The sequence below is a fragment of the Lactuca saligna genome, chromosome 4 (genome assembly GCF_052625555.1).
Source record: "Lactuca saligna cultivar CGN05327 chromosome 4, ASM5262555v1, whole genome shotgun sequence".
Taxonomy (NCBI): Eukaryota; Viridiplantae; Streptophyta; class Magnoliopsida; order Asterales; family Asteraceae; genus Lactuca; species Lactuca saligna.
In genome coordinates this window covers 225,926,059-225,951,504 of record NC_136420.1, presented here as the reverse complement: position 1 = coordinate 225,951,504, position 25,446 = coordinate 225,926,059, and the positions used below count along the sequence as shown (strand labels likewise).

Here is a 25,446-nt window from a genome sequence, read left to right as displayed (position 1 = left end):
TTAAATAAATATTTAAATATATCATAACTTACCTCTTTAAAACATGCATTGCTATATGAGCTCGACCCCCCTCTATTTACAACTACTTGTTTTGCACGACATTCCTTGTTTGACGCCGAACGCCTTAAAAATTCTGGCGTTTGAAAGTGTTCGACTGCCTTCGCCCAATTTTCATGTGACATTCCGTTAGGGGGGTTGTTTAATGCAGCTTGGATATCTGCAGGCCCCCCGATTTCCTTAAAATAAGCATGAGCTTTACTTTTTCGACCTCTGTAAACTTTTGCAAGACTTGAATCAATGCTCCGCAACAATTGAGCACGCTCCGGATCCATGTTAACCTTATCCAAATCAAATTTATTCTGCAAAACACAAAAAGTTTAGTTAATTAAATAACAATCACAACTAAAATTAAAATTGTATCCAAGTTACCTTTAGATGAACAACTACTACGAGCTGGAAAGTCGTTTATTGTCCATAACAACATAGCTTTCATCGTGAAGAATGTGTTTGTCGCTGCGTCTTTAATGCGTATGCCTGATTGCCATAAAAACTTAAGCTCTTCCACTAACGGCCTAAGGAAAACATCTATGTCCTTTCCAGGCGCTTTAGGGCCGGGAATCAACAAGGCCAACATGAATGATGACTCTTTCATACAAAGCCATGGTGGCAGATTGTAAGTGGTGAGTACAACCGGCCACGTACTATGCGGATTACACATGTTACCAAATGGATTAAAGCCATCAGCTGCCAGCCCTAATCGTACGTTGCGAGGTTCACTCGAGAAGTCAGGGAAATCTTCATCAAATTTTTGCCAAGACTCTCCATCAACGGGATGACGCATCACACCATCTTCTGATCTCCCAGTACTATGCCATATCATATTTTTGGAAGTGTATCGTGAACAATACAAACGGCGTAGTCTAGGGGCCACTGGAAAGTACCGTAACACCTTATGAGCCACTTTCTTGCCCTTGGTGTTTTTATCAATCCACCGACTCTCTTTACAAACAGGACAAACTTGCAATGACTTGTGTTCCTTCCAGAAGAGAAAACAATCATTTTTGCACACATGAATTGACTCGTACCCCAAACCTAACTTCTTCAGTTTCTTTTTTGCTAAATAATATGAACGGGGAACCTTGTTGCCCGGTGGAAATGCGGAATGCAACAACTCAAGGAGTTGATCAAATGAAGTATCAGTCCATTTGTTGTTGACCTTCATATGCATCAGCTTTGCTAAAAAATCAAGGAATGAAAACGAACAACCAGGATATAACTTGGTTTCGACTGCCTCTAACAACTCTTCAAAATCATCATCGACACCACTACCCCCTGTATTCGAGGTTCCTTCATCGAGGTTTATGTTATTTTCTCTCGACTCCCACATAACATCGTCAATAACATCAGCCATCTCGTTGCTTGGCGATACAACATCTACAACTGGAGGGATTAAAGGTTCACCGTGATATATCCATGTTTTGTATGATTGACTGAAACCATATATACGAACATGACGTCTCATTGCTTTCGGATTCATGAAGTAACGATTATCACATTTCTCACACGGACATCTAGTTTCACCTTTACAATCTAGATGTAACATGGATCTCTCGACAAAAGTGTCGAGCCCTAGCTGGAACTCGGGAGATTGACGATGTGGATTAGTAGTCCAACTTTTATCAATAGACATGATGCAACTGAAACATAATTTAGTGTTTAAGGTTTACTTTATAGGAAACAAAAATCAAGTAGAGTATTCATAAAGTTGACGATTCAAAAAGTATTCAACTGAAACATAATTTAATTTTATTCTATTTAAATTAAAATCACAAGAAGTACGTTGCTATTAAGTTAGTTTTATAATTAATATAATTTGATTTTACAAATGTAACTTAATTTGATTCTAAAAGTAAATTAATTAGATTTTATAATTAATTTAATATTTTCTTTTTTGTTATTAGTTTAATTTATTTATTAAACTAATTTTATTTTATTTTAATATTAACATTAACTTGATTTTAAAACTACTTTAAGTTGATTTTACAATTAATTTATTATTTTTTAATGTTTTTTTTTAAATTAATTTAATTTTATTCTATTTAAATTAAAATCACAAGAAGTACGTTGCTATTAAGTTAGTTTTATAATTAATATAATTTGATTTTACAAATGTAACTTAATTTGATTCTAAAAGTAAATTAAATAGATTTTATAATTAATTTAATATTTTCTTTTTTGTTATTAGTTTAATTTATTTATTAAACTAATTTTATTTTATTTTAATATTAACATTAACTTGATTTTAAAACTACTTTAAGTTGATTTTACAATTAATTTATTATTTTTTAATGTTTTTTTTTTAAATTAATTTAATTTTATTCTATTTAAATTAAAATCACAAGAAGTACGTTGCTATTAAGCTAATTTTATTTTATTTTAATATTAACACTAAAAGTATGTTCCTATTAGGTTGGCCAAACATTAAGTCACTAATAAATTAAACACTTTGAAACCATATACAATACATTACTAGAAGTAGGTTGCTATTAATAACCTAATTAAGCCAAATGTATACATCCAATTTGCATATTTCAATTTCATCCAATTTCATATAATTAAGTCAAATGTATATATCCAATTTCATACAATTTGCATATTCCAATTTAATCCAATTTGCATATTCCAATTTCATACACTTAAGTCAAATGTATACATCTAATTTGCATATTCCAATTTCATACAAATATAAACATCTAACTTTCATTTTAAGGCAATGTGGTATAAACATAAATTTCAATCCAACAAATGTATATATTCATGTCATTTTTTTATACATCAATCTAATGTAAACATAAATATCAAAATATACACAAAATGCATAATTAAATTCCTACAAATCTGGAAAAAAAAATATTTCAACAAAACATATACAATCAAACAAAATATTTCACATTTTATTTCAACAAAATATATACAATCAAACAAAATATTTCACATTTTATTTCAACAAAATATTCATGTCATTTTTTTTATACATCAATATAATCTAAACATTTTATTTCAACAAAATATATACAATCAAACAAAATATATACAATCAAACAAAATATTTCACATTCCTATCAAAATACACACACAAACCAACAAAATATTTCAACAAAATATATACAATCAAACAAAATATTTCAACAAAACACACACAAACCAACAAAACACTCACATTTTATCATCTTAAGTAACACAAAAACAGAAAAATCATAGCAAAAAGATGAGAAATTCGACCTTGTGGAAGGAGGGGCAATTTCGGAATTTGCAAAAATATCACCGGTTTATGGCTGTCTTGGGGGAATGAGAGGCAAGCACCGGTCCAAGAAGCAATTCCAACTCCACAAACTAGTAAAAAAACCGAGATATTGCAGAAAGAAGAAGAGGAGAACGAGAGAATTGGAGGTAGAGAGAAAATGGCAGAAAGGGAACCTGTGAAGGGGGGTAATCTGCGTCAGGTATTAGCGGCGACGGGTATTAGCGGCGACATTAGGGCAACAGCGGCGACATAAGGGCATTAGCGGCGACATGTGGAGGGAAAAAATAACGCGCGTCTCCGCTTTACTCTACAGCCGTTAGATCAAATTGAAATCGGACGGATGGGGTCAAAACGACGCGGATCGCTAAATGGACGCATTAGCGGCGACGCCTATAGCGGCGACGCATAGCAATAGCGGCGACACGTAACGCGTCATTTACGTGTCGCCGCTATTGCTCTGCGTCGCCGCTATAGGCGTCGCCGCTAATGCGTTTATTTCTTGTAGTGCCTGTCCAAAAATAAGGAAGTTTGTACACGTAGGTTATAGTTTTTCCTTTCTATTTTTATTATCTTTTAACTGAATAAACAGAAATCCCTATTAGATTTCATTCAAATAGCGAACCTTTCGGGTCAATCAACAGAGGATATACCTTTCCTTTTTTTTTCCCCTTCACAGCACTATATAAATAGACTTGCCCAGTACTCATACTCATCTAATTCATTCTGAGTTTGACACTAGTACTTGTGCTCAATTCTATCGATCTCAAAAAATACTTTTCCTTTCTATTGTAACGGAGGTAAGCAAGTTGCCATGGATTTTGCTGATCAGCTTCCCTCCTACTATCGATTCTGTCCCACAGATTCAGAGCTCATCGTAGACTGCCTGAACGCCAAGATCGAATCAAGAGAGGCCGCCAAGTGCCGGTTACACGAGGTCAATATTTACAACCACACGCCGGAAGAACTCGCAGGTTAGTACGTTATCAACTAACTAACTAATAAAAGATACATGCATGCATGAGTCTTGTTGAATGAATAATAATGGTTTCTTTCTTGAGTTAGTTCTGAATATTCTAAATAGTTAATACTTGTGTTTAGTACGTACGTAAAGATACATTTATGCTTTCTTTCTTGAATGACTTGATGCTAATATATATCATATCTTGTGTTTTAATTGGTTGCATGCAGAAACATATCGGTCCCACGAGAATAAAGGGTATTTTCTGACTTCTCGGGATCGAAAGTACCCAAGAGGGAATCGACCTAATAGACATGTACTCGGAAAACATGGGTACTGGAAGACTACTCAAGTACAAAAGCCGGTGTATGATGCCACGTCTGGAGAAATGGTTGGCTACAAGGGAACTCTTGCGTTTTTTGATGAGAATGACGACAAAACTATGTGGCTAATGCATGAGTATACAACCAACGAACCCAATCTACCATTCGAAAACGGAGACAAGGTATGTAGTAGAAATTAATTATCAGAAATACTGTTGTTATTATCATATAATCCTCAATGTTGTATGCTTAAGTAATATATATCCGGTCTTCTTGTAGTTGAACGAATGGGTGCTGTGCAAGATTTATCGGAATCCAAAAGAGGTGATGGAAGAACCCAACATACCACTGCCCAAGAGACGAAGAGTATTAAAAAAGAATGAAATGAGCTTTTCAAATCACCAACCCGAACAAGTTGACGTTCATGAAACTAATATCTATTCAGATACCTCTGTTGATCAGATGGTGGCACCTTCCCACGATCAGTCTGCTCACATATGGGTTAACAATGGCAACACCGTTGGCCAAATCAGAATGAACTCCAGCCCCTATCCAATTCCAATGCAACCGATGACTACCTTTCAAGATTGGAGTTATTTGATACAAGCAACAACACCGTGCAATCAGAATCAGTTTACTTCGAATGCAAGCAACGGTTGTCAAATTTCTGATCATAGTGCTTCAAATTCTGTTTCTAATATTGGACCAGTTGCTTCCTCCTCACAACCACTTGATGATGGTGCCTACAAAACGCCTACTACTGAGCATGGTTTGAATTCAATACAACCAGTGCAAATAAGGGAGTCATGTTATCAGAAGAATAGGCTTTCATCGACTAATGCATGCCACGATTTTCTGTTTTCAAACGGTGCTTCGAATTCTTCTTCTATGGAACCACTTGATTGCAGTGGCTACCCACCGGTCTTGGTTCAAAGTTCTTATGACAATGCGCCAACCATTCTCGACGTGCAACATGTTTGGGACCAATCCGCTCAAGGTGATGCTGCTGCTGACGATTTTCATTTTCATCATCATGGTTATGAGGTAACCACAATATCTGCTCCTGTTGATGAAGTTGAATTGAGCTCGGAAAGTCTGGACAGTTTTATAGAACAATCCATGGGGAAGGGTCAAGATGCTGCTGCTGTTGAAGATTTTCATTTTCGTGATAGTTGCGAGGCAACGATATCCGCACCTGTTGAAGTTGAATGGAGCTCCGAGAGTATGGAAAGATATATAAAACAATGTATGGGGGTGTCACAAGATGGCAATGCTGAAGATCCAAAAACCCAACTCAACGTGCAAACTGGTTCGAATCATTACATGGTGGACGTACGTCACAACGATACTGCTGATCACCCTATCCCCCAGCCATATGGTAATTACAATGCAAATATATGCCATCTTAATGATGTTGATAAATGGATTTTGAGTACTGTTTCTTTTGATTTTGAAGAATCCATTTAATGTAGTCTCACTAAACTTGATATGAGCTAGTGAATTTCATACATTACAAGATGTAACTACTGTTTTATATTGGTTATCTCACGGTAGATGTAAATAAAAGTACGAAAATAGTAACATATGAATTCTTCAATTCTTTAACTAAAGTAAAATAGTTTTTTTTGGTTAATTAGGATTCCTTTTATTATTCAAGAATTTATAAGATAATAACATTAATTTCTTGTTAGTGTGAGAATGATAATTAAAATATAGCATCTAATATTGTGATCAACCTTCGGTTAGAGAAAACCAAATAAATTGTTGTATCATTGTTGAGATATGAGTGTGATATTTAGGATTCAACATAGATGAATTATGGGCCAATTTTCTACAAAATGGTCGGTTGATACTTGTACCGTGATCCAAGTAGCATGGTCTTGCAAATTTTTAAATATAAAGTAAGACCATCTCCAATGCATTGAACTCATATGAATTCAATGCATTGACACATATACATTCCACTCACTATACAACTTTACCCATTAAACTCTACACTCCATTAAACTCTATACAATTTAATGGATTGTCACATCATTTATCATTTTATTTTTATTTATTGTTATTTTTAAAAATATTAATTAGCATCAAATTAAAAATTAAAAACTACAATTAAAATTAACACTAATTTAAAATAAAAATAATATATATATATATATATATATATATATATATATATGTGTGTGTGTGTGTGTGTGTGAGAGAGAGAGAGGGAGAATATAGAGTTCAATGGGGATTCAACTCCCCATTCCATTGAATCCTAGTCATTTTCCTATAATAGGGATTTTGGGTTTAATGAGATTCAACTACCCATTAAACTCCCCATTGAACTCCCATTGGAGATGGCCTAATTAACCATTAGAAAACATGAACCTTAATTTGAATGAAATTTGATTAAAAAATAAAATAAATAACGATAACATGAACAACAAAATAAACTAATGATTACAACCAATATAAAGCAAAGTACATATTAAAAAGTTTGCGATTATCAAGACCGGTCCATGCCATGGATGTACTAGAAAACCATACTAGTAGACGAGGAGATCTTTGAGAATGAAGTGGTCACAGATGCTTGGCGGCAACCTAAATTCAAGGCGGTAAAACGAAAAATCAACAATCACGCTTGTTGCATAGAAGATGTGGAGATCTTTGACCCTTTATAGGATTTAGTTGATAATCAGATATGCTCGAGAGGCTGCAACGATTTTCAAATCTACAATTTTGATTCCTTAAAGTCAAAAAAGATGTGCATCATGCTATCCCCAAATTGAAAGTATAACTCAAGAATATTGATTACTAATTATTGAATTATATCTTTGTTTATATAGTTGTCTTTCTATTTCTCACTATCACTATGTCGACTAGTTAACTACATGGGCGAATGGATCAACTCTCAAGGATCTATCATCTGTTGTGTATCTTCGTTTAAGGTAGTATTAAGTAATAAGGTCGAGTGATCATGGCTCGTCTTTGACAAGATTCTTTAAATAGATTTGTCGTTTGTTCATAGGGTATACCAGCCTAACCAATATATTTTATAATCAGTAATTAAATGATGCAAAAAATATAATGAGCCAAAATTTGTTATCAACAAAAACTTGTTTAAATTTAATAGATTACGATACAAAGTGATATTATTCAAAAATAAAATGATCAAAATTACTATGATTCAAAATGATATGATCGAAACTTTTATGATAAAAATGAAAGGATCCAAAAATATTATGTTAAAACAAATATTATTATGATTAATATCTTAGGATTAGAAAATTTTATAATTGTTAAACATTAAAAAAAAAAAACTCAAACCTGTATTTAGTTAAAAAAAAAAAAAAGTATAAAAAAATGAAAAATAATCAAAAGGTCAAAACAAATAACAAAAGTGACAAATAAGTTCATATTTATTAATTTTTATAGAAATAAAAAATTTTAAAAAATCAAAATATTAAATGACATTTCGTAGACATTCACCGCACATAATTATATCTTCGAGATTGTATTACTTTCAATGGAGTACATCACATTTGAACATGTCATGCCCAAAAACTATAGCAACAACTATTGTAATTTTTTGATATATTGGGATGTGATCATAACATTAATATTTGTTGTGTTCGATATTAATATGTTTAATCAATGATTAATCTTATTATAATAAAATTTCATAGTTGGTCAAAATTTTGGGAGCAATTATGAATTAATACTGTTATGAATTGGATTGATTGACTCACATTAAATGAAAGCATGCAAGTGGTTGTAACCAAGATTCATAGGTACTTATCTGAGAACTGGCCCGCATCATTATGCAAACTTTAGAATAGTTAAATATAATTTTTAATTATAATTGGATTGTGACCAAGATTCATAGGTAGTCATTAACTTTAGAATTTGATCCCGTCGATTATATAAATTTGGATTTTATAAAAGAATATTGTTAAAATGTGATTTTAAATAAAAATATAACATGGTTTATTGGATGCATTCAATAACCATGTAACGTCCCAAAAAATTCAGTTTAAATTGCCATTTTTAAAACAATAAACCTTAAAAATGAGTTGTTCCAAAACAAATCAAAATCATTACGTCATTTAAATCATTAGAGTAAAAAATCAGAAGTATTCAAAGTAAAAACTCGGGGGGGGGGGGGGGGGGGGGTGTTTTGTAGTCACGTCGAGCTCTTTCCTTTAGAATCGGAAGTACCTGAAACCGTAAACATAAAACCATAAGCACAAAGCTTAATGAGCTCCCCAAAATACCACATACCACACATAGAATTAAGATTGATATATGTCAACCATAGTCTAATAATTTCCATTATGCCATGATCCGTATCATGGTATTTCATTGCAAGTCGGGGACCAAAACCCGAGTCTTACAAACAAGTGTCAAGAGCCACCTTCATGCAAGTATCATAAAGACAACTAGCATCCTATATATAACTGCTAGGTTCCAGACCCTAGTCTTGCATAAAAATTGTTGGAAGCCACCTCCACGTCTTTCATGCATTTTCTATGGGCCACCACTGGGCTTCTCTATATATCATAATCCAGCAAAACGACATTGGTGACTTCGACATTGACGTTGTATTGGCTTTCGGCCTTTTAACCAAGACTCAATCAATTGAGAATGTCAGTGCTTCTTGTTTCAATAAACGCCTTGTCATGGGTAAAAAAATGTTTATTTTTCTCTTTTTGGTTATGTAAACCAAGATGGTGGGGGGAAATTCAAGTTTTTGGGAAAAAATTGAATTTCAAGAATTGAAGTATTTTAAGAAGTACTAAATACTAAATGATTATAAAGTGATAAATATGTTAAAATAACATTATAAAATTAAAATATCTCATATATTAAAATAAGTTATATAACAAATTAAATGAAATTTATTTGTAGTTTAATTGGGGTAGAGTTTTTTTTATTCCATTTAAAATGTGGGATGTAAAGGCCGGAAAGCAAGGAAAACTCTTAGAATATACATGTTAATTCCTCTGTTTTTTTATTAGTTTAATTCATTTTTAGTGAATAATTATTGTTTTTGAATTTAGGGTTTGGAGTTTATGATGTATAATTTAGGGTTAAGGCTCTAGTGAGGTGTCAAAAATATCCGAACCTTATCATATTATGATTATCTATATGTTAAACACACCATTAAATGGCATACCATGAAATGCACATAACCAAAAAGTTGATGATTGTCGTTAAAAACAACTTATTGCCCTTTTTTAGCATAACCCGACGAATTCGAATCTATTAACCCGAAACCCGATTGACCCTAACCCGACTAACTCATAGCTTAATAGGGTCAGGTTTCGGTGGAATTTTTAATTATTAAAATCTGACTAACCTGAACCCGATTAACCCAATAGTCGATCGAGTTGACCCGATTAACCCTCAGATGTGTTTATGAGCTAAGCCATTATGTTTTACACCGTGAACCCTAATCCACATGCCTTTGGCCTTAAGCCCTAAGTCACAAACCATGAGCCTTATGACTTGTTGCTGGGAGGGGCTAATATTGCCACTTTTGGATTGGTGGGGTGGAGCTACGTATGCTAGGCGTACAACGTGAAGTCCCAAACCCAGATATTTAGGGTTTGGACCCAATTTGTTCTTATTTAAGTCTCAACCTTCGTTCCTTTGATCACCATCTGTCCTCTCAAAACGTCTTTGCAAACCTTAATCGACCTTGTGACCAATTTGGAGCGTTTGTGTGGTTGTTTTGTGCCTTTGGATTAATATCATGGTTTACCGTATGTTGCTATGTTGTAGTGATATGTTAGATATGTATATTATTTATAGGATTTTGCTATGTGGTAGTGATATCTAGATCTGCATGTTTGCCTGTTGATGGATTGTATGTTTATATGTTATGTATATGTCGACATATTGTGTTGGGTTGAGGTTATACTACTCTGTGTTGTAACTAACAAATCTGGGAGCATTCCAGATATATGTTGAGGGCTGATCAGCATGCCAGACTCATACTAACAAACCTAGGAGCATTCCAGATATAAGTTGAGGGCTGATCAGCATGCAAGACTCATACTAATAAACCCGGGAGCATTCCAGATATGTAACATCCAGGATTACTAAGGTACTTATTATATTATTATTAGCTTAATGAATGGAATTGGTTTAGGCTTGGACCATTGGATCCTTATGATTGAGCTAAGAAGTGTCGTATGTGTGGCGTACTATGCTAAGTACGCTCAACGTACTCAAAAGATTGGAACGCGGAAGCCATGTACGTACGCCCAACGTAGCAAAGGGTACGCGTAGCTTACATATGCAGATTCTAAAACCCTAAACTTTAGGGTTTGATCCCTATATAAAGGACCTTATGCCTTTGGTCCATCCTCCTTCTCACTCTTAGATAGCCACCACGAAAACCGTAGCCCATATGTGTGTGTTCTTGTGATTTGGGAGCTACTTGAGAGCATTTTAGTGTTGTTTTGGTGTTTTGGAAGAGAAAGAAGTTTGAAGAAGGAGAAAGGTTTCAAAGGGAACTTGTAGATCAAGGAGATTAGCATCATTTATGACTCATTTTTAGGTGCCAATTTTCAAACTTGATCATTTCATGCTTAGATTTGATTTTAGGGTGTTTTATGTCACTTTTGGACTCCATTTTTGAGGTCGCTTGAATCTTAATAGTTTCAGACCATAAGATCTGTCCATTTGAGCTCTTAGAAGCACTTAGAGTCATAAAAATTGGAACTTGATGGTTAACCCAGAACCATTCAAGTGTTTGAAGGCCACAAAGTTTGGTTAAGGACCAAAATCATATTTTAACCCCCAACCACACATGCAAGCACATAAAGTTTGTGACTTTATGAACTAGGATGTCTTAAAGGAATTGGATCTAACATTATGGACGTCTGGACTTAATGGATTAAGTCACAAATGGAGCCCCAAGGAAGCTTGTTGGTACGTCAGGCGTACACCATGGTACGTTGCGCGTAATGGTCTACTTCCTACTTTTGGTCAAGGCCAGCATACGTTGGGCGTACGTGCCAGGTACGCCATGCGTATGCATGCAGAGTGGCGAACTTGGGCTTTTGGGAGTTAGAAGTTTTGGACTGGAATGTTGGACCCCATGGCCCACTATGGAGCATAATTTATTGTCCAAGAGCTGAGACTTAGAGTATTGAGCCTTTTGGGCCATATTGGGCCACTTGAAATTATTTATTTTGGGCTAAGGATTTATTAGGCTTGTGATAAGGCCTATTTGAGGAGTTGGGCCCAATTTAGAAAATTGGATCATTAGTGCGCTGGGAAAGATAAAATGGAATTACGCCTTAGGTATGGTCCAATTTAGACTAAGGACTAAAATGGTCATTTTACCTTAAGAAGTATTATGGATTTTGACTAAGTGTTGTTATGATAATGATAGTTGGGGAGTCATCAAAGCAGCTATTAGAGATTCCTTTCAGTGATATTCGACATTCAACTTTACGAGGTGAATTACCTTCCAATAGAATTGGGTCGAAGGCACCAATGTAGGCCCACTAGTAAGTGTTATAGTAGAGATGATTGTCTTTGTGATAATTATTTGGTATGCCACTATCTGTTATGCTTTATGTGCTAGTATGCTATGATATTATGTGAAAGTAGTAGGAGGGGTAAGATGTGCCCTAGTAACGGTCGAAATGACTGAAGGGGTAGGCCAACACCCTGATACGTTAGGCAGCTTGTGACTTATGTGATTATCCACTAGGAGATTACATGGTAGAAGTAGGGCATGAAATAGTCACCGGTACCGGTCAAAAGGATCGAAGGGGTAGGCCAACACCCTGATATGCTAGGAAATTTACCGGTTGAAAGAGACAGAATGAGTAGATGAGCACCCTGATATGCTTCACAAGTTACCGGTTGAAAGAGACTGAAGGGGTAGGCCAGTACTTAGACATGTTAGACAGTATTCTTATTGTATGGTATGTGGTATGATGGGGGAAATCACTATGATTTGTGCTTACGGTTTATAGTTTTTGTTTCAGGTCCTTCTTCTTTGAAGGGAAATGAGTGGGCACGATAGCAACACATCAAACCATGATTTGCCGCACTATGATGTTTTAGGAATTTTGTACTCTGGCATTATTATATTATGGCATGTTTTGAGACATATGACTTATGGGTTTTTATGATATGAGATAACTTCATGATGTTTTTGTTGGATTAGGTGTCTAAGCCCATAACTATTTTGGTATGTATTTGACACGATTATGAGCATGGTCCTTTTGGGTTGCCTTCACCATAGCAACTCATAGGATGAATTGAGGAGGTAGAGGATTTATTATGATTTAGTAGTATATTATATGAATAATATATTAAAAGGGAAATCATCTTGTTTAATTAGTATTGATCAAAAATTAATTTATAATTAATGTTGTGGTCAAAAGAAATTAACTAAATTAAGGGGACTGATATTGTAATTATAAGATAGTTATAAAGTTGGGCTTAAGATCCATAAGGAAGCAATAGACGAATTCTATATGATAGTTCATATAGAAATCGTCCAAGGGGCCTTCTGGAGGGATCTTTGGGCTGCTTAAGGACTAAGCAACTGGATTAGGGTTTCCAAGCTGATAACCCTAGAAGCCTAACTATAAAAGGAACCCTCTCGGCCACCAAATTCATCCCTAACCTTCTAAAAGATTCCTTGGAAAATTTTTTGTGCCTCCTCCCCCCCTCTCGAAAGTCATCTTGTTGCTAGTGGTGTTTGTGACTCCGTTAGAGGTGCAACACTTGGGGCACTAAGCTTTAAGAAGTCAGGATCAAGGAGGATTGTCATTGTTATTGCTACATAACAATAAAGGTAAGATCTAAACCCTAATTATATGTTAATTTCGATTATAGTATGCTAGATATAGGGTTTATGAGCATTGGATGATTATTGCATGTACACTAGACAAACTAGATCCAAATTTGTAGGGTTTGCATGTGCACCATAGGATTGATGTAATGCTCAAAACCCATCTGTGGTATCAGAGACTAGGTTGTTTATCTAATGTATTTGATGCTAATGTGAATTCTTTAAAGCTAAAAAAGTTTCGTTTTTGGTTTCTGCCTATTCACCACAAGGTGGTGTAGGGTCAGATGGCAGATTTTTGGATGTTTGGCCTTAATTAGGTTCGGATAATTACCATAAATTGTTTTAACTGATTAAAATCATTTTTTTAATATGGTCGTGAATATCCTCATCTAATTGAAGGATCATTGTCAAATTTTAAGAAAATTACAAGATTATATGATATATTAGTTATTTGTAAATTTTGATTTGTTTTATCTTGCCAAATTAAATTGAATTAGACCAAATTTAGATAATCACTAATTATTTGATTAGTTAAACTATTTGTAATTTGATCTAGAAGGTTTTGAAAAGTTTCAAAACTTGTCCTTAAGTTTTGGAATTTGAATATTTGATTAAAAGTTTAATTTTGAAATATTAAATTCTAAAACCCTAGTATTTTGAAAAAGTTCAAATTAGAACCTTATGGTTTTATTAAATTAAGTAAAATTTTAATTAAAATAGAGAATTAATAAATCCATAATTTTATGGCTTAAGATTAATCAATTAAAAGTCTAATTCATTAATAGTTTAAATCACTTAGTATTTTAAAAGTATAAAATACACCCTTATACTATATAGAATTAAAATTTTAATATATATATATATATATATATATATATATATATATATATATATATATATATATATATGTATATCAGTCTTACCGTTAGTAGGCCTCATTCATGAAGCTGGTCTCTAAGGGGTGTTTAAGGAAATTGCCTATAAAATGGCGATTGAATGGGTGTCCACTCTCACCCACCACACTCTTGACTAGTGGATGGTCGTTAGCCGAACCGGTAGAATAGGAGACACCCTTCCATTATAAGTATAATGAAATACGAAGTAACTAAACACTTTTATAAATTCCCAAATCTTAGTTACTTTAGGAAAAATGTGGAGTTCGTTCTACTTCGTGAAATTTCACATTGCATCTTATTGGTCGTTTGTGGAGCGTGTGTGGTTAACCGACAAACTAATATGGGACCAATGAAGCATAGCAATGGGTAACTCGTAGATTATCATAGGACAATGGAGCGTGTGTGGCTAACCGACACATTGTTTAGGTCATAAACATCTTCGAGAGTACCAAGCTAATTTGCATGGTTATCTACACCTTGTTTGTGTTCCTCGGCATCCCAGTCATAAACTTGAAGGGCATAATCGAGATTAAACATTCCATTGAAAAGTTCAATGAATCTAAAAAGATCTAGGAGTATCAATTCATTTAAAACTTAAATTTCCTTTTCGATTTTCATGGTGGAAATTGGTAAATCGTCAATTACCTACATTCAAATGTTCTGCAACTAGATTACGATATCCAACTTCCGAGTTGTAGAATATTGTGTTGGGTCCTAACCTTAATATCTCATTTGGGTGTTTTATTAAGGACTCAATCCACTAACTTGAATATCTCCCATTTTGTAGATGTCAAAATCTAACAACTATGGTCTTCCCGAATCCTTTGGAAAAGTTTTTCCACATGAAGATGATGTTTCACGATTGGATTGTGGAAATGAAAATCACGTTTCACTTCCTCCCCCTCCTCCAATAATTATCTCTGAACCATGTGTTCGAAGACTTGAAAAGTTCAAAGTCACTCAAGCCATATTGGCAAAAGAAACGAAGATGGAAAGTTTGTGTGTGTACACATCTTAGAGATGAAGTCACACATTGACAGGTTGAGGATGTTAGGTGTAGATGTCTCAAGTAAGTTGGTTGTTAAGTTAATTGGGTTCTTCATTCACTTCCTGACTCATATAATGAGTTCATTAGAGGGTACTATATGATGGACGACGACGTAACCGTCATTGATCTTACCTATTTGCTTATTGCTGCTGAATCAACAATGATTTGGCGGATTGTTCAAGCAAATTTGTCAGGTAAATCAATGTCCCAACCTTCCATTAACAATGGCAACATTGGAAGTCCAGAAAGGTTTTCTCTATGCAAGAGAAAGGCTAAGTTTGAGATTGTCCTGTGTACCATTACAAAAGAGTCCATTTGTTTCTACTTCCAAGAGAATGGGCATTAGATACCAAGCTACCATCTTTACCTGAAAGATCGGTTGGATAGGTGAGTCAAGTTGTATGACTCTGCTTCAGGTAAAATCCACTATCTAACTCTATTAAGTTCCTATTTTTAAATTCAAAATACATGATGTAATAAGATTGCATTTTGATGTTTTGTAGGATCGAAGAAAGGAAAGGAGGCTTAAAGGAAAGAGTAAGCTGAGTCTAATTGCGAAGAAATGGATTTCGATCGCATGGTTTGATGATCAGATTTTTGAATTGGTGCTTAGAAGTTAGATAGATTTCTTAGAGACATTTAGTAACATAATTTTCATTTGTAATTGCATTGTAAGGACAAGTTTCTCCGTGTTTTCACAAATAAATAAATTTTATTTTTTGTCTTATTTATATATCCTTGCAATGACTTTTGTGAAAATTGATGTTTCTACGTTTCTATTGCTAGCAATATTGAAAATGGATGTGATTCTTAGTTATGTTATTTGTTGTAATGTAAAAAATTTACCAAATAAGGAAAGATTCTTATCACCCAAGTTTCAATTGGACAAAAACCTCGAATCGTGGGACTTGTATTGTATGATGAATTAAGACTAATTCCTTGTTCACATAAGTATGTGAGTCAAGTGAAGGACTAAAGGATCTAGTATGCATTGTTGTGCACTAGGTCAAGTCCACCATAAATAACGATAAAAATATTTCTCATGATTTGATAAAAATCAAGTAAATATGGTTATGCTTACAAGATTAAGTGTAATTTTGAATCATTGAAAAGTTTCAATGTATGGCATAACAAATAGGAAGAAATCAACTAAGTAGAAAGATAAAAGTTTCTCCAATCTAAAAAGAAGGGAGAGTACTTATGTATCGTGTTTTATGATTAACTTAGTAATTATGAAACTGTGTTACAATTGATGATCTAAGGACACCTTAGTACACTAGTATGGCTAAGAAGAGGAATCAGGAATTGTTGAAGTGGTTAAATCAAAAGGTGAATCATACTTCGTTTCAAAATCAAGTCTTAGAATCATACTCCAAGATTGTGATATTGAGTAACACATCTTCAGTAAGTTTAAAACAATCATCAAGTGTGGAGTAGGAAAGGTTTTCTTATTCATTCACATTTGAAATTGGTAAGTTGTGATGTCTTGGATAAGACAAAGACCAAGTAAGAGCAATTGTATGATGTGTTGTCTTGATAAGAATCTGCACTAACTCTTGAGTATTTGATTGTCAAGAAATGTTTCTTGACAATAGAATCTTATATGTCAAGAGGTCAGTGGGAGTCTAAATGATCTTGAAAAGTTTCAAGAACTGATCAAGAGTAAACCTATTAATAAACACTAGCACACGACCTGAGGTTTGTAACCTATCGTGTTGACATATTCCTATTTATGTGTCATTCCAGATGAGTTGACTATGCATGTGAGTTCTAGGATGCATAAAGGCAAAAACACCTTAATCATTGAAAGTTCATTGACATGTATGGGTGAGCTGCTTAACTACTTGGAACACATGGTAGGCCCTTGTGCTGCCAAATGGCAAGAAATAAAGATTGAACAAGTTCAGTCCATATGAGTTTGGATTTGTCACAAACCTTGTGTTATGATTATGGTTATGACAAATTCACATGGATAGGAACACATACACCATAAAATCTAAGTGTCATAAGGTTTCTCTTCTTCATGAAAATGATTGTGAGGAAACGCTTTCACTAAGAGAGATTTTAAGGAGATAGCAATTGTCATATTTGATTTCTCAAATTCGATTATGATTACGACATCCATATTCATTGTTCGAGTTGTGAGATTTGACAATTAGTTTGAACAGTTCTAAATGGTTTAGACACACATATGAAAATTTGTTTTGCTATATTTAAGGGAGAGGAACTTATACTTTATTTCAAAGGCTTAGATCGAGAAATTTTAATCAAATTTACTCAAAAGACATATATGAATGATATGTTGAAATGATTCAACATAAGGAAATTCTATATATGACAATATTATAACGAAAGACTGGTAAAAGTGTCATGTCATTATGTAAGACATTATGTATTGTATCATATATGCTTCGGGTATAGGATCGATTGTATATGTTGTAATATTCATCCGTTCTGATTTTCCAAATGCCTAGGGCATTAAGAGGGAAAAAGGACCAGAACCGGATATAACTGAAATTAATTAAACAACTATCAAGGACAATCTAAGGTTCACGAAGGATTGGTCACTTGTGGACAGTTAGAAGTATAATATTGGATGGAACATATTGACATTATTATGAATATATTGGACTCTATTTAGAATGAGTTGTCATATGGAAAATATGGAAATGTTTCCACAATTAGGAGTGGGATATCAAGAATCTATGTCTAGATTAGAAACTTTTATGCAAAAAGGATGTTCAAAGGAATGTACTTTGAATGTGAGACTTCATATTTATGGAATTTCCTTGTAACGATCTCCAATAGAGCACTTTGTAATATCATTGGCAAAGTCTTGGTGGGTTTGGTGCTATGACATTACGAAAGGATCGTTGCATAAAATGTTAGAATCTAACATATTCTAGTAGTAGCAAGAATTTAGTATTATCACACTTATAATAGGGATTAGAAGTTGTGAAATGAGTTTCATTGGAAATGTGTTCAACTGATCTATTTCACAAAGTAATGACCATAGGTAAACATAGTGTGCATGCTTAGAGCATGGGAAAACTATTGTTATAATTCAAGTGATAAGTTGATTATCCAAAACATTATACAATGGATAATGTGTAATCAATATGGTGACTAAATAAAAGGTGTTTTATTTATACTCAAAATTTTAGGGCCATATTGGGTTCGATTATTCTTGTGTTTCACTTTGCATGTTTTGACTTCCCGAATAATAATATTATTCAAACTATCCACAGCGGATCATAATTTGGAAGTAGGTAATCAAGTAAGATTGTCATAAATCTGACTGTGGATCGTCTAAAGTGTGTTAGTCATAGCAAAAGCTTGTTGCAGTGTTCATGAGTGCTCCTTAAATAAGATTTGAGTATTGGATTAAACCCACCCTCACTTGAATCACTTCATGGATTTTATCCGTTCTTTTTTACCCTAAGAGGTATAAAAGCAATATATGTGGGCCCCTCATTGATTTAGTGATGACACCCTAAACACTTGGCCAAGCCTGGACTAAGTTGATGTGTTTAATTCTAGTCTATTGTCAGTCGTCATAAATCAGAAATCAGGAAACAACACATGAACATAGCGTATGATTAAATCCATGTCTCAATTTATACGATATCTATAATGGAGGAATATATGATCCCTTATCTAAAGGACGCGTTACTGATAAGATCAGAGTTGACAACGACTTTTGAAAGCTACGACTGCTAATTAGGTTCTGAAGTCGTACTTGCAAAATAGTTATTAGACTTATCCAAGTGGGAGACTGTTGGATTAGGTGTCTAGGCCCATAACTATTTTGGTATGTACCACATCAACTAAGAGGATGAATTAAGGAGGAAGAGGATTTATTATGATTTATTAATACATTATATGAATAGTATATTAAAAGAGAAATCATATTGTTTAGTTAATATTGATTAATAATTAATTTAGAATTAATTTTTTGGTCAAAAGAGATTAATTAAATTAAGGGGACTATTATTGTAATTATAAGATAGTTACAAAGTTGGGCTTAAGATCCATAAGGAAGCAACGGACAAATTCTATATGAGAGTCCATATAGAAATCGTCCAAGGGGCCTTCTAGAAGGATCTTTGTGCTGCTTAAGGACTAAGCAACCGGATTAGGGTTTCCAAGTTGATAACCCTAGAAGCCTAACTATAAAAGGAACCATCTAGGCCATTAAATTTGTTCCTAACCTTCTAAGAGAGCCCTTCAACGAATTTTGTGCCTCCTCCCCCCTCTCGAAAGTCATCTTGTTGCTAGCGGTGTTTGTGACTCCGTTAGAGGTGCAACACTTGGGGCACTAAGTTTTCAGAAGTGAAAATCAAGGAGGATTGTGATCGTTATTGCTACATAACAATCAAGGTAATATATAAACCCTAATCACATGTTAATTTCAACTATAGTATGCTAGATCTAGGGTTTATGATCTTTAGACGATTATTGCATGTACACTTGAAAAACTACATTCAAAGCTTTAGGGTTTGCATGTGCACCATAGTATTGATGTAATGTTCAAAACCCATCAGTTTTCAATAATCTGGTTTATGAATTATTAAATTAAAAATGAATTTTTTGGTCTTGAATTTGGGATGTTACAAGTTGGTATCAGAGCCTTGGTTTGAGGGATTCGAACACACCTTCGGGGTGTCTAGACTTTAATCGAGGATTTGAAAGATTTCTACAAGAAAAATAATTTTTCAAAAATTAAAATTAATAGTTTAGAGAAAGAACAAGGTGTGTGATGCGTGCAATCGACCGAGCTCAAATAAGTTTTCCCCAAGATACCAATACATGCTTGCTATGATATATGAGATGATTATGAGAACTGCATGCTAGATTAGGGCTAAGGATCTAGGAAGATGCCTTATGTGCCTATTTTATGTGCTTATTGACTTGCATGATAGTACTGACTAGTCAGTGATATGTTAGACTGATTAGGATATTTTTGGTTTAGGTTACTCAATGCTTGAATGTTGCTTGCTTTTTTCTTTTAGGAGTTCTAGTTATCTTTAACTAGCTAATAAAAGAATATGTTAAGTTACATATTACAAGGACTAAATATTTTCAAAAGGTTAGGTTTAGCCCTATTTTGCAGTTGTTGTATGAGTCCAACTAGTGTAGGGGGGGACCTCTCATTCGAAGAATTATCTGGTCTGAGTAATATGTAATGGTATTCACGAGCTAGTTAGGGAGAGGTAGCAGGGACTTCTTATGTAGTTGATGGCGGAAAGTGGGTTGGAGGTTACCCTAGGGTAAGCCCACGATGAGATTAGTGTAGCGAGAAATAGTAGTGAAAGGGACTTGGTGAAGTCAAGGAAATCCTTGAGGAAAGTACAGATATATGTGCAAGATAGTATGGACTCGTACTACTGAAAGTAGAGGATCCGTACTCGAGTCAAGGAAGGAATAGATAGAACCACGAAACTTGTATAGTGTGTGAGAGCTCTCAAGATTATGTATGACCCTGATGATTACATGTTTTGTTTTAGAAATGTGGTGACACATCATGGAGACGGACGGTCAGGGTGTGGATCAGGTTCAGGTCTAGGTTCGGGTGTAGGTTCCACGTTGGTTGATGATGGATTACGCGAATGCATCGCATCTGAGATTATCAGAGGCATCCATGAGGAGACCCCAGTGATTTTCGGGTCCATCAAGGAAGAGATCATTGAGCTGGTGGAGGATCCCTCAGGGCATTCCGGAGTGACATGGTGTCCAGCCAGCTAGGGATGCACACACTCTCCTTTAAGGAATTCAGGGTATGTGGTGCGTCAGACTTTCACAGGGTGAAGGACCCCATTTTGGCTAGGAGATGGATTGCAGACATCAAGTCTGCATAGTTGACGAGCTTCTACCCTGAGGTGTTAAAGGTCTGGTATTCTGTGGGATGTTTGAGAGACAGAGCTAGAGACTGGTGGGACGTAGTCAATGATTCCTTGGGAGCCCCATCAATTGAGGCTATGACCTGGTCAAAATTTTTGACCATGTTTAGGGTTGAGTTTGCGCCCGTGGAGATTCAACAGCTAGCCAGGGAGTTTCTTGATATGAGACTACGACTGAGTCAGTGGCGGAGATTACCGCCAAGTTCAGAGAGAGGGTCATTGGTACCCCAGTACGTGGGTGATGAGGAGATGAGCAAGACCCTATACTATGATATGTTGAGAGCTGACATCAAAAAACATGTTAGCTACTCAGCATGCCCGACTTCATAGGATATGATAGCCAAGGAGAGAGACAGAGAGAGAGAGGGGGGGGGGGGAGATTGATATAGAGCACATCCAGAAAAGGAAGGTAAAGATTGGGCAGATGACTACGGTTTCAGGGAAGAAACCCAAGGGATCTAACTCTAGGTCAAAGAGCCAGAAGGGTCAGAGCTGTTGTGGCAAATGCGGCAAGATGCATGAGGGAGTTTGTAGATTATGGACATCAGGATGTTATAAGTGCGACAAGCTTGCGCACTTTGGCTGGGATTGTACTGCATCTACCCATACCCTCTAGACATCAGACCTAATTTGCTTTCATTGTAATCAGAAGCGCCATAAAAAGGCTAATTGCCCGAGAATGACATCAGGAGCGCCAGTGGCGGTGCCAGCTCCAGCGAACCTGCGGATCACAGATGGCCAACATGAAAAGACATATGTTCCAGTGGTGAGGAGCCGAGTCTTCCAACTAACCACCGAGGAGGCACATGCCACACCGGATGTGGTGACGGGTATGTTTTCTTCTCTATAACTCTTATTACATGTCGATCATAATATTTATGTTCTCTGTTTTATGTGTTTTGTTTAGGATCATTCCATATGAATGGTATCACATTACATGTGTTATTCGACTCGGGGGCTACCTAATCATTTGTCTCTCTTCTAGTTAGCAAGAGGTTCTCTGAGTTTTTGGGCATGTTGGAAAGTCCTTTAGAGGTCGAGATTGCTGACGACTGATATGTACGAGCATCAGAGGTCTACAGAGATTGTGTTTTGAGGATGTATGATGAGCGTTACTTCATGGATTTGGTTTACATTCCTTTGTTTAGGAACAAGTTCATCATACGCATGGATTGGTTGACCCCGAATGGGCCGGTGATCGACTGTGCGTAGCAGTTGGTATGTGTTAGGATCCAAGTGGGGAAGAGTTGGTGATTCAGGGTGAGAGGCCGCAGTGTGGACCAGCTTTGTGCTCAGCAGCGAGGGCTAGGCGCTACCTTCAGTAGGGTTACGCAGGGTATGTCGCCTATGTTATGGATACCCAGGAGGCGAGTAAGGCGACTGTGAGTGATGTACAGGTGGTGCGAGAGTACTCAGACGTATCACCATAGGAGTTACCTAGGGTACCTACGGAGAGACAAGCGAAGTTCAGGATTGATCTAGTACCTGGTGCGGCTCCAATTGCCAAGGTACCATATCATTTGGCTCCTCCCAAGATGCAGGATTTGTCTACACAGCTGCAGGAGCTGTTAAACAAGGGATTCATTAGGCCCAACAGCTCGCCTTGAGGATCCCCGATCCTGTTTGTGTATAAGAAGGATGGATCGCATAAGATGTGTACAAACTACTGGGAGCTTAACAAGGTAACAGTGAAGAACCGTTACCCACTCCCAAGGATTGATAATGTCTTCGACCAGCTACTTGGGGCATCTTGGTTTTCCAAGATATATTTGCGTTCGGGCTACCACCAAATGCGACTCAGAGATGAGGATGTACAGAAGACTGCTTTCCACAGTCGCTATGGCCACTACAAGTTCGTGGTGATGCCTTTGTGTTCACCAATGCCCCTACCACGTTCATGTACCTCGTGAACCGTGTATGAAGACCGATGTTGGATCGGTCTATGATAGTCTTTGTTGATGATATCTTGGTTTACTCCAAGATGCAAGAGCAGCACGAGGAGAACTTGCGGGAGGTGTTGGATACCCTGTGGAGGGAGAGCTTGTATGCCAAGTTCTCCAAGTGTAAGTTCTGGTTGCACGAGGTACAGTTTCGGAGGCACCTTGTCAACCAGAACGATATTTTGGTCGACCCACTCAAAGTGGAGGCCGTGATGAGATGAGAGGTTCCGAAGTCTTATCTGAGATTCAAAGTTTCCTCGGGTTAGAAGGATATTACCGGAGATTCATACAGGACTTCTCCAATATAGCAGTACCTTTGACCCGACTCACGAAGAAGGCCTTTGTATTTTACTGGGGATTTGAGCAACATGTAGCGTTCGAGACGTTGAGGGCTTGAGGCAGAGGTTGTGCGAGGCACCAGTTTTAGCCCTACCATAGGGCATTGAAGATTTTGTAAAATACTGTGATGCGTCCATCTCGGGTTTGGGGGAAATGTTGATGTAGAGCGGGCAAGTCTGCGCCTACGCCTCGAGGCAGCTGAAGCCTCACGAGGCGAACAACCTGACGCACGACCTAGAGTTGGGGGAGGTTGTTTTCTCCCTCAATATTTGGCAACACTACCTCTATGGTGTTCATTGTACCATTTACAATGACCAAAAGAGCTTGAGGTACCTCATGGGTCAGACGAATCCGAACATGAGGCAGCGCCGGTGGTTAGATATGGTGAAGGATTACGACTATGAGTTCCTCTACCACCCGGGGAAGGCCAATGTAGTGGCAGATGCACTTAGCCGCAAGGCATTCGTGGCCCCGATCAGAGACATTTTTCGGAGGATGAAAGTAGTGACTCCGCTTCTAGAGAGGATCCAGGATCCCCAGCAGGAGGCTATGAAGGAGGAACACCAAAAGAGTGAGTGTATAATGGGCAGATTTCCTCCTTCGACTATGATAGTCATGGGTTGTTGAAAACTCATCGCATAATGTGGGTTCCATATGCAGGCGGTGTGCACCACATCCTGATGGAGGAGGTGTAAAAGTCCAGATTTTTTCATCGCTCCCAAGGAAACGAAGATGTATAGAGATCTTCGTCTTGATTACTGGTAGCCCTGCATGATGCGAGATGTAGCCTGTTATGTTGAGAGGTTCTTGACTTACAGTAAGGCCAAGGTTGAGCACCAGAGGCCTCATGACAATACGCAACCATTGGACATCCCTATGTGGAAATGGGAGGATATTACTATGGATTTCATCACAAAAATTCCCAAGACCGCACGAGGAGTGGATTCGATTTTGGGTCATCGTGGATCAGTTTACCAAGAGCGCCCATTTCATCCCAATCCAGGAGAGCATTTTGGCTGAGAAGTTGAACGACATCTAAATCAGGGAGGTAGTGGCTCGACATGGAGTGCTAGTTTCTATGACTTCTGAGCGAGATGTATGGTTTACTTACAGATTCTGGAAGAAATTTCTTCACGAGTTGGGTACTCGTCTGCATTTTGGCATGACATTTCTCCCCCAGACGGATCGTCAGAGTGATCCGACCATCCAAACCTTGGAGGACATGTTGTGGGAATGCGTATAAGACTTTGGTGGTAGCTGGAATACCTACCTTCCCTTGGCAGAGTTCTACTACAATAATAGTTACCGTGCGAGCATCAATCGTCCTCCCTTCAAGATGTTATATGAGATAAAGTGAAGAAACACTATATGTTGGGGTGAGGTTGGATAGAGGGTTGTGGGGAGTACCAAAATGGTACTCAAGACAACAGAGAGGATCAAGCAGGTCCGAAGTAGACTCTAGAAGACCTAGAGTCAACAGAAGAGCTACGCCGACAGACAATGACTAGACCTGGAGTTTCAGGTAGGAGATATGGTCCTCCTGAAGGTGTCACCTTGGAAAGGTTTCTTCTGGTTTAGGAAGTGGGGAAATTTGTTCCCCAAATACATTGGACCGTTTAGCATAGTGGCTTGGGTGGGCCGGGTTGCGTATTAACCTGGATCTGCCAGCTGAGGTTAGTCGGATCCACAACACCTACCAAATCCCAGTTGCAAAACTGTTTGGTCGATGACTCTGTAGTGGTGCCTCTAGAGGATATTCATGTGGCCAACAACCTGAACTACATGGAGTGACCAGTAGCCATTCTCGATAGGAAGACGAAGGCGCTGAGAAACAAGGAAGTAGAGATGGTGAACGTGCAGTAGCAGCACCGTAAGGGCTCGGAATAGACGTGGGAGCCAGAGGACGAGATGAGGGAACATTACCCGGAG

The 25,446-nt window shown here is 36.7% G+C and overlaps 2 protein-coding genes across 2 annotated transcripts; one reads left to right on the top strand and one right to left on the bottom strand.

Annotated features, from left to right (window-relative positions):
• Positions 1 to 354: 354 nt before the first annotated feature.
• On the bottom strand, positions 355 to 4,017 carry LOC145040506 (uncharacterized). Its single transcript, XM_078988421.1, has 4 exons — positions 3,955 to 4,017; positions 3,745 to 3,812; positions 430 to 1,697; positions 355 to 359 (listed from the first exon to the last, which is right to left on the bottom strand). The coding sequence occupies exons 1-4, from the start codon at positions 4,015 to 4,017 to the stop codon at positions 355 to 357; spliced, it is 1,404 nt and encodes a 467-aa protein (XP_078844547.1).
• A 21-nt stretch (positions 4,018 to 4,038) lies between these two features.
• LOC145040505 (uncharacterized) lies at positions 4,039 to 6,052 on the top strand. Its single transcript, XM_078988420.1, has 3 exons — positions 4,039 to 4,275; positions 4,493 to 4,767; positions 4,865 to 6,052. Exons 1-3 carry the CDS (start codon positions 4,116 to 4,118, stop codon positions 6,050 to 6,052), a joined length of 1,623 nt encoding a protein of 540 aa, XP_078844546.1. The 5' UTR covers positions 4,039 to 4,115.
• The last annotated feature ends 19,394 nt before the right edge of the window (positions 6,053 to 25,446 follow it).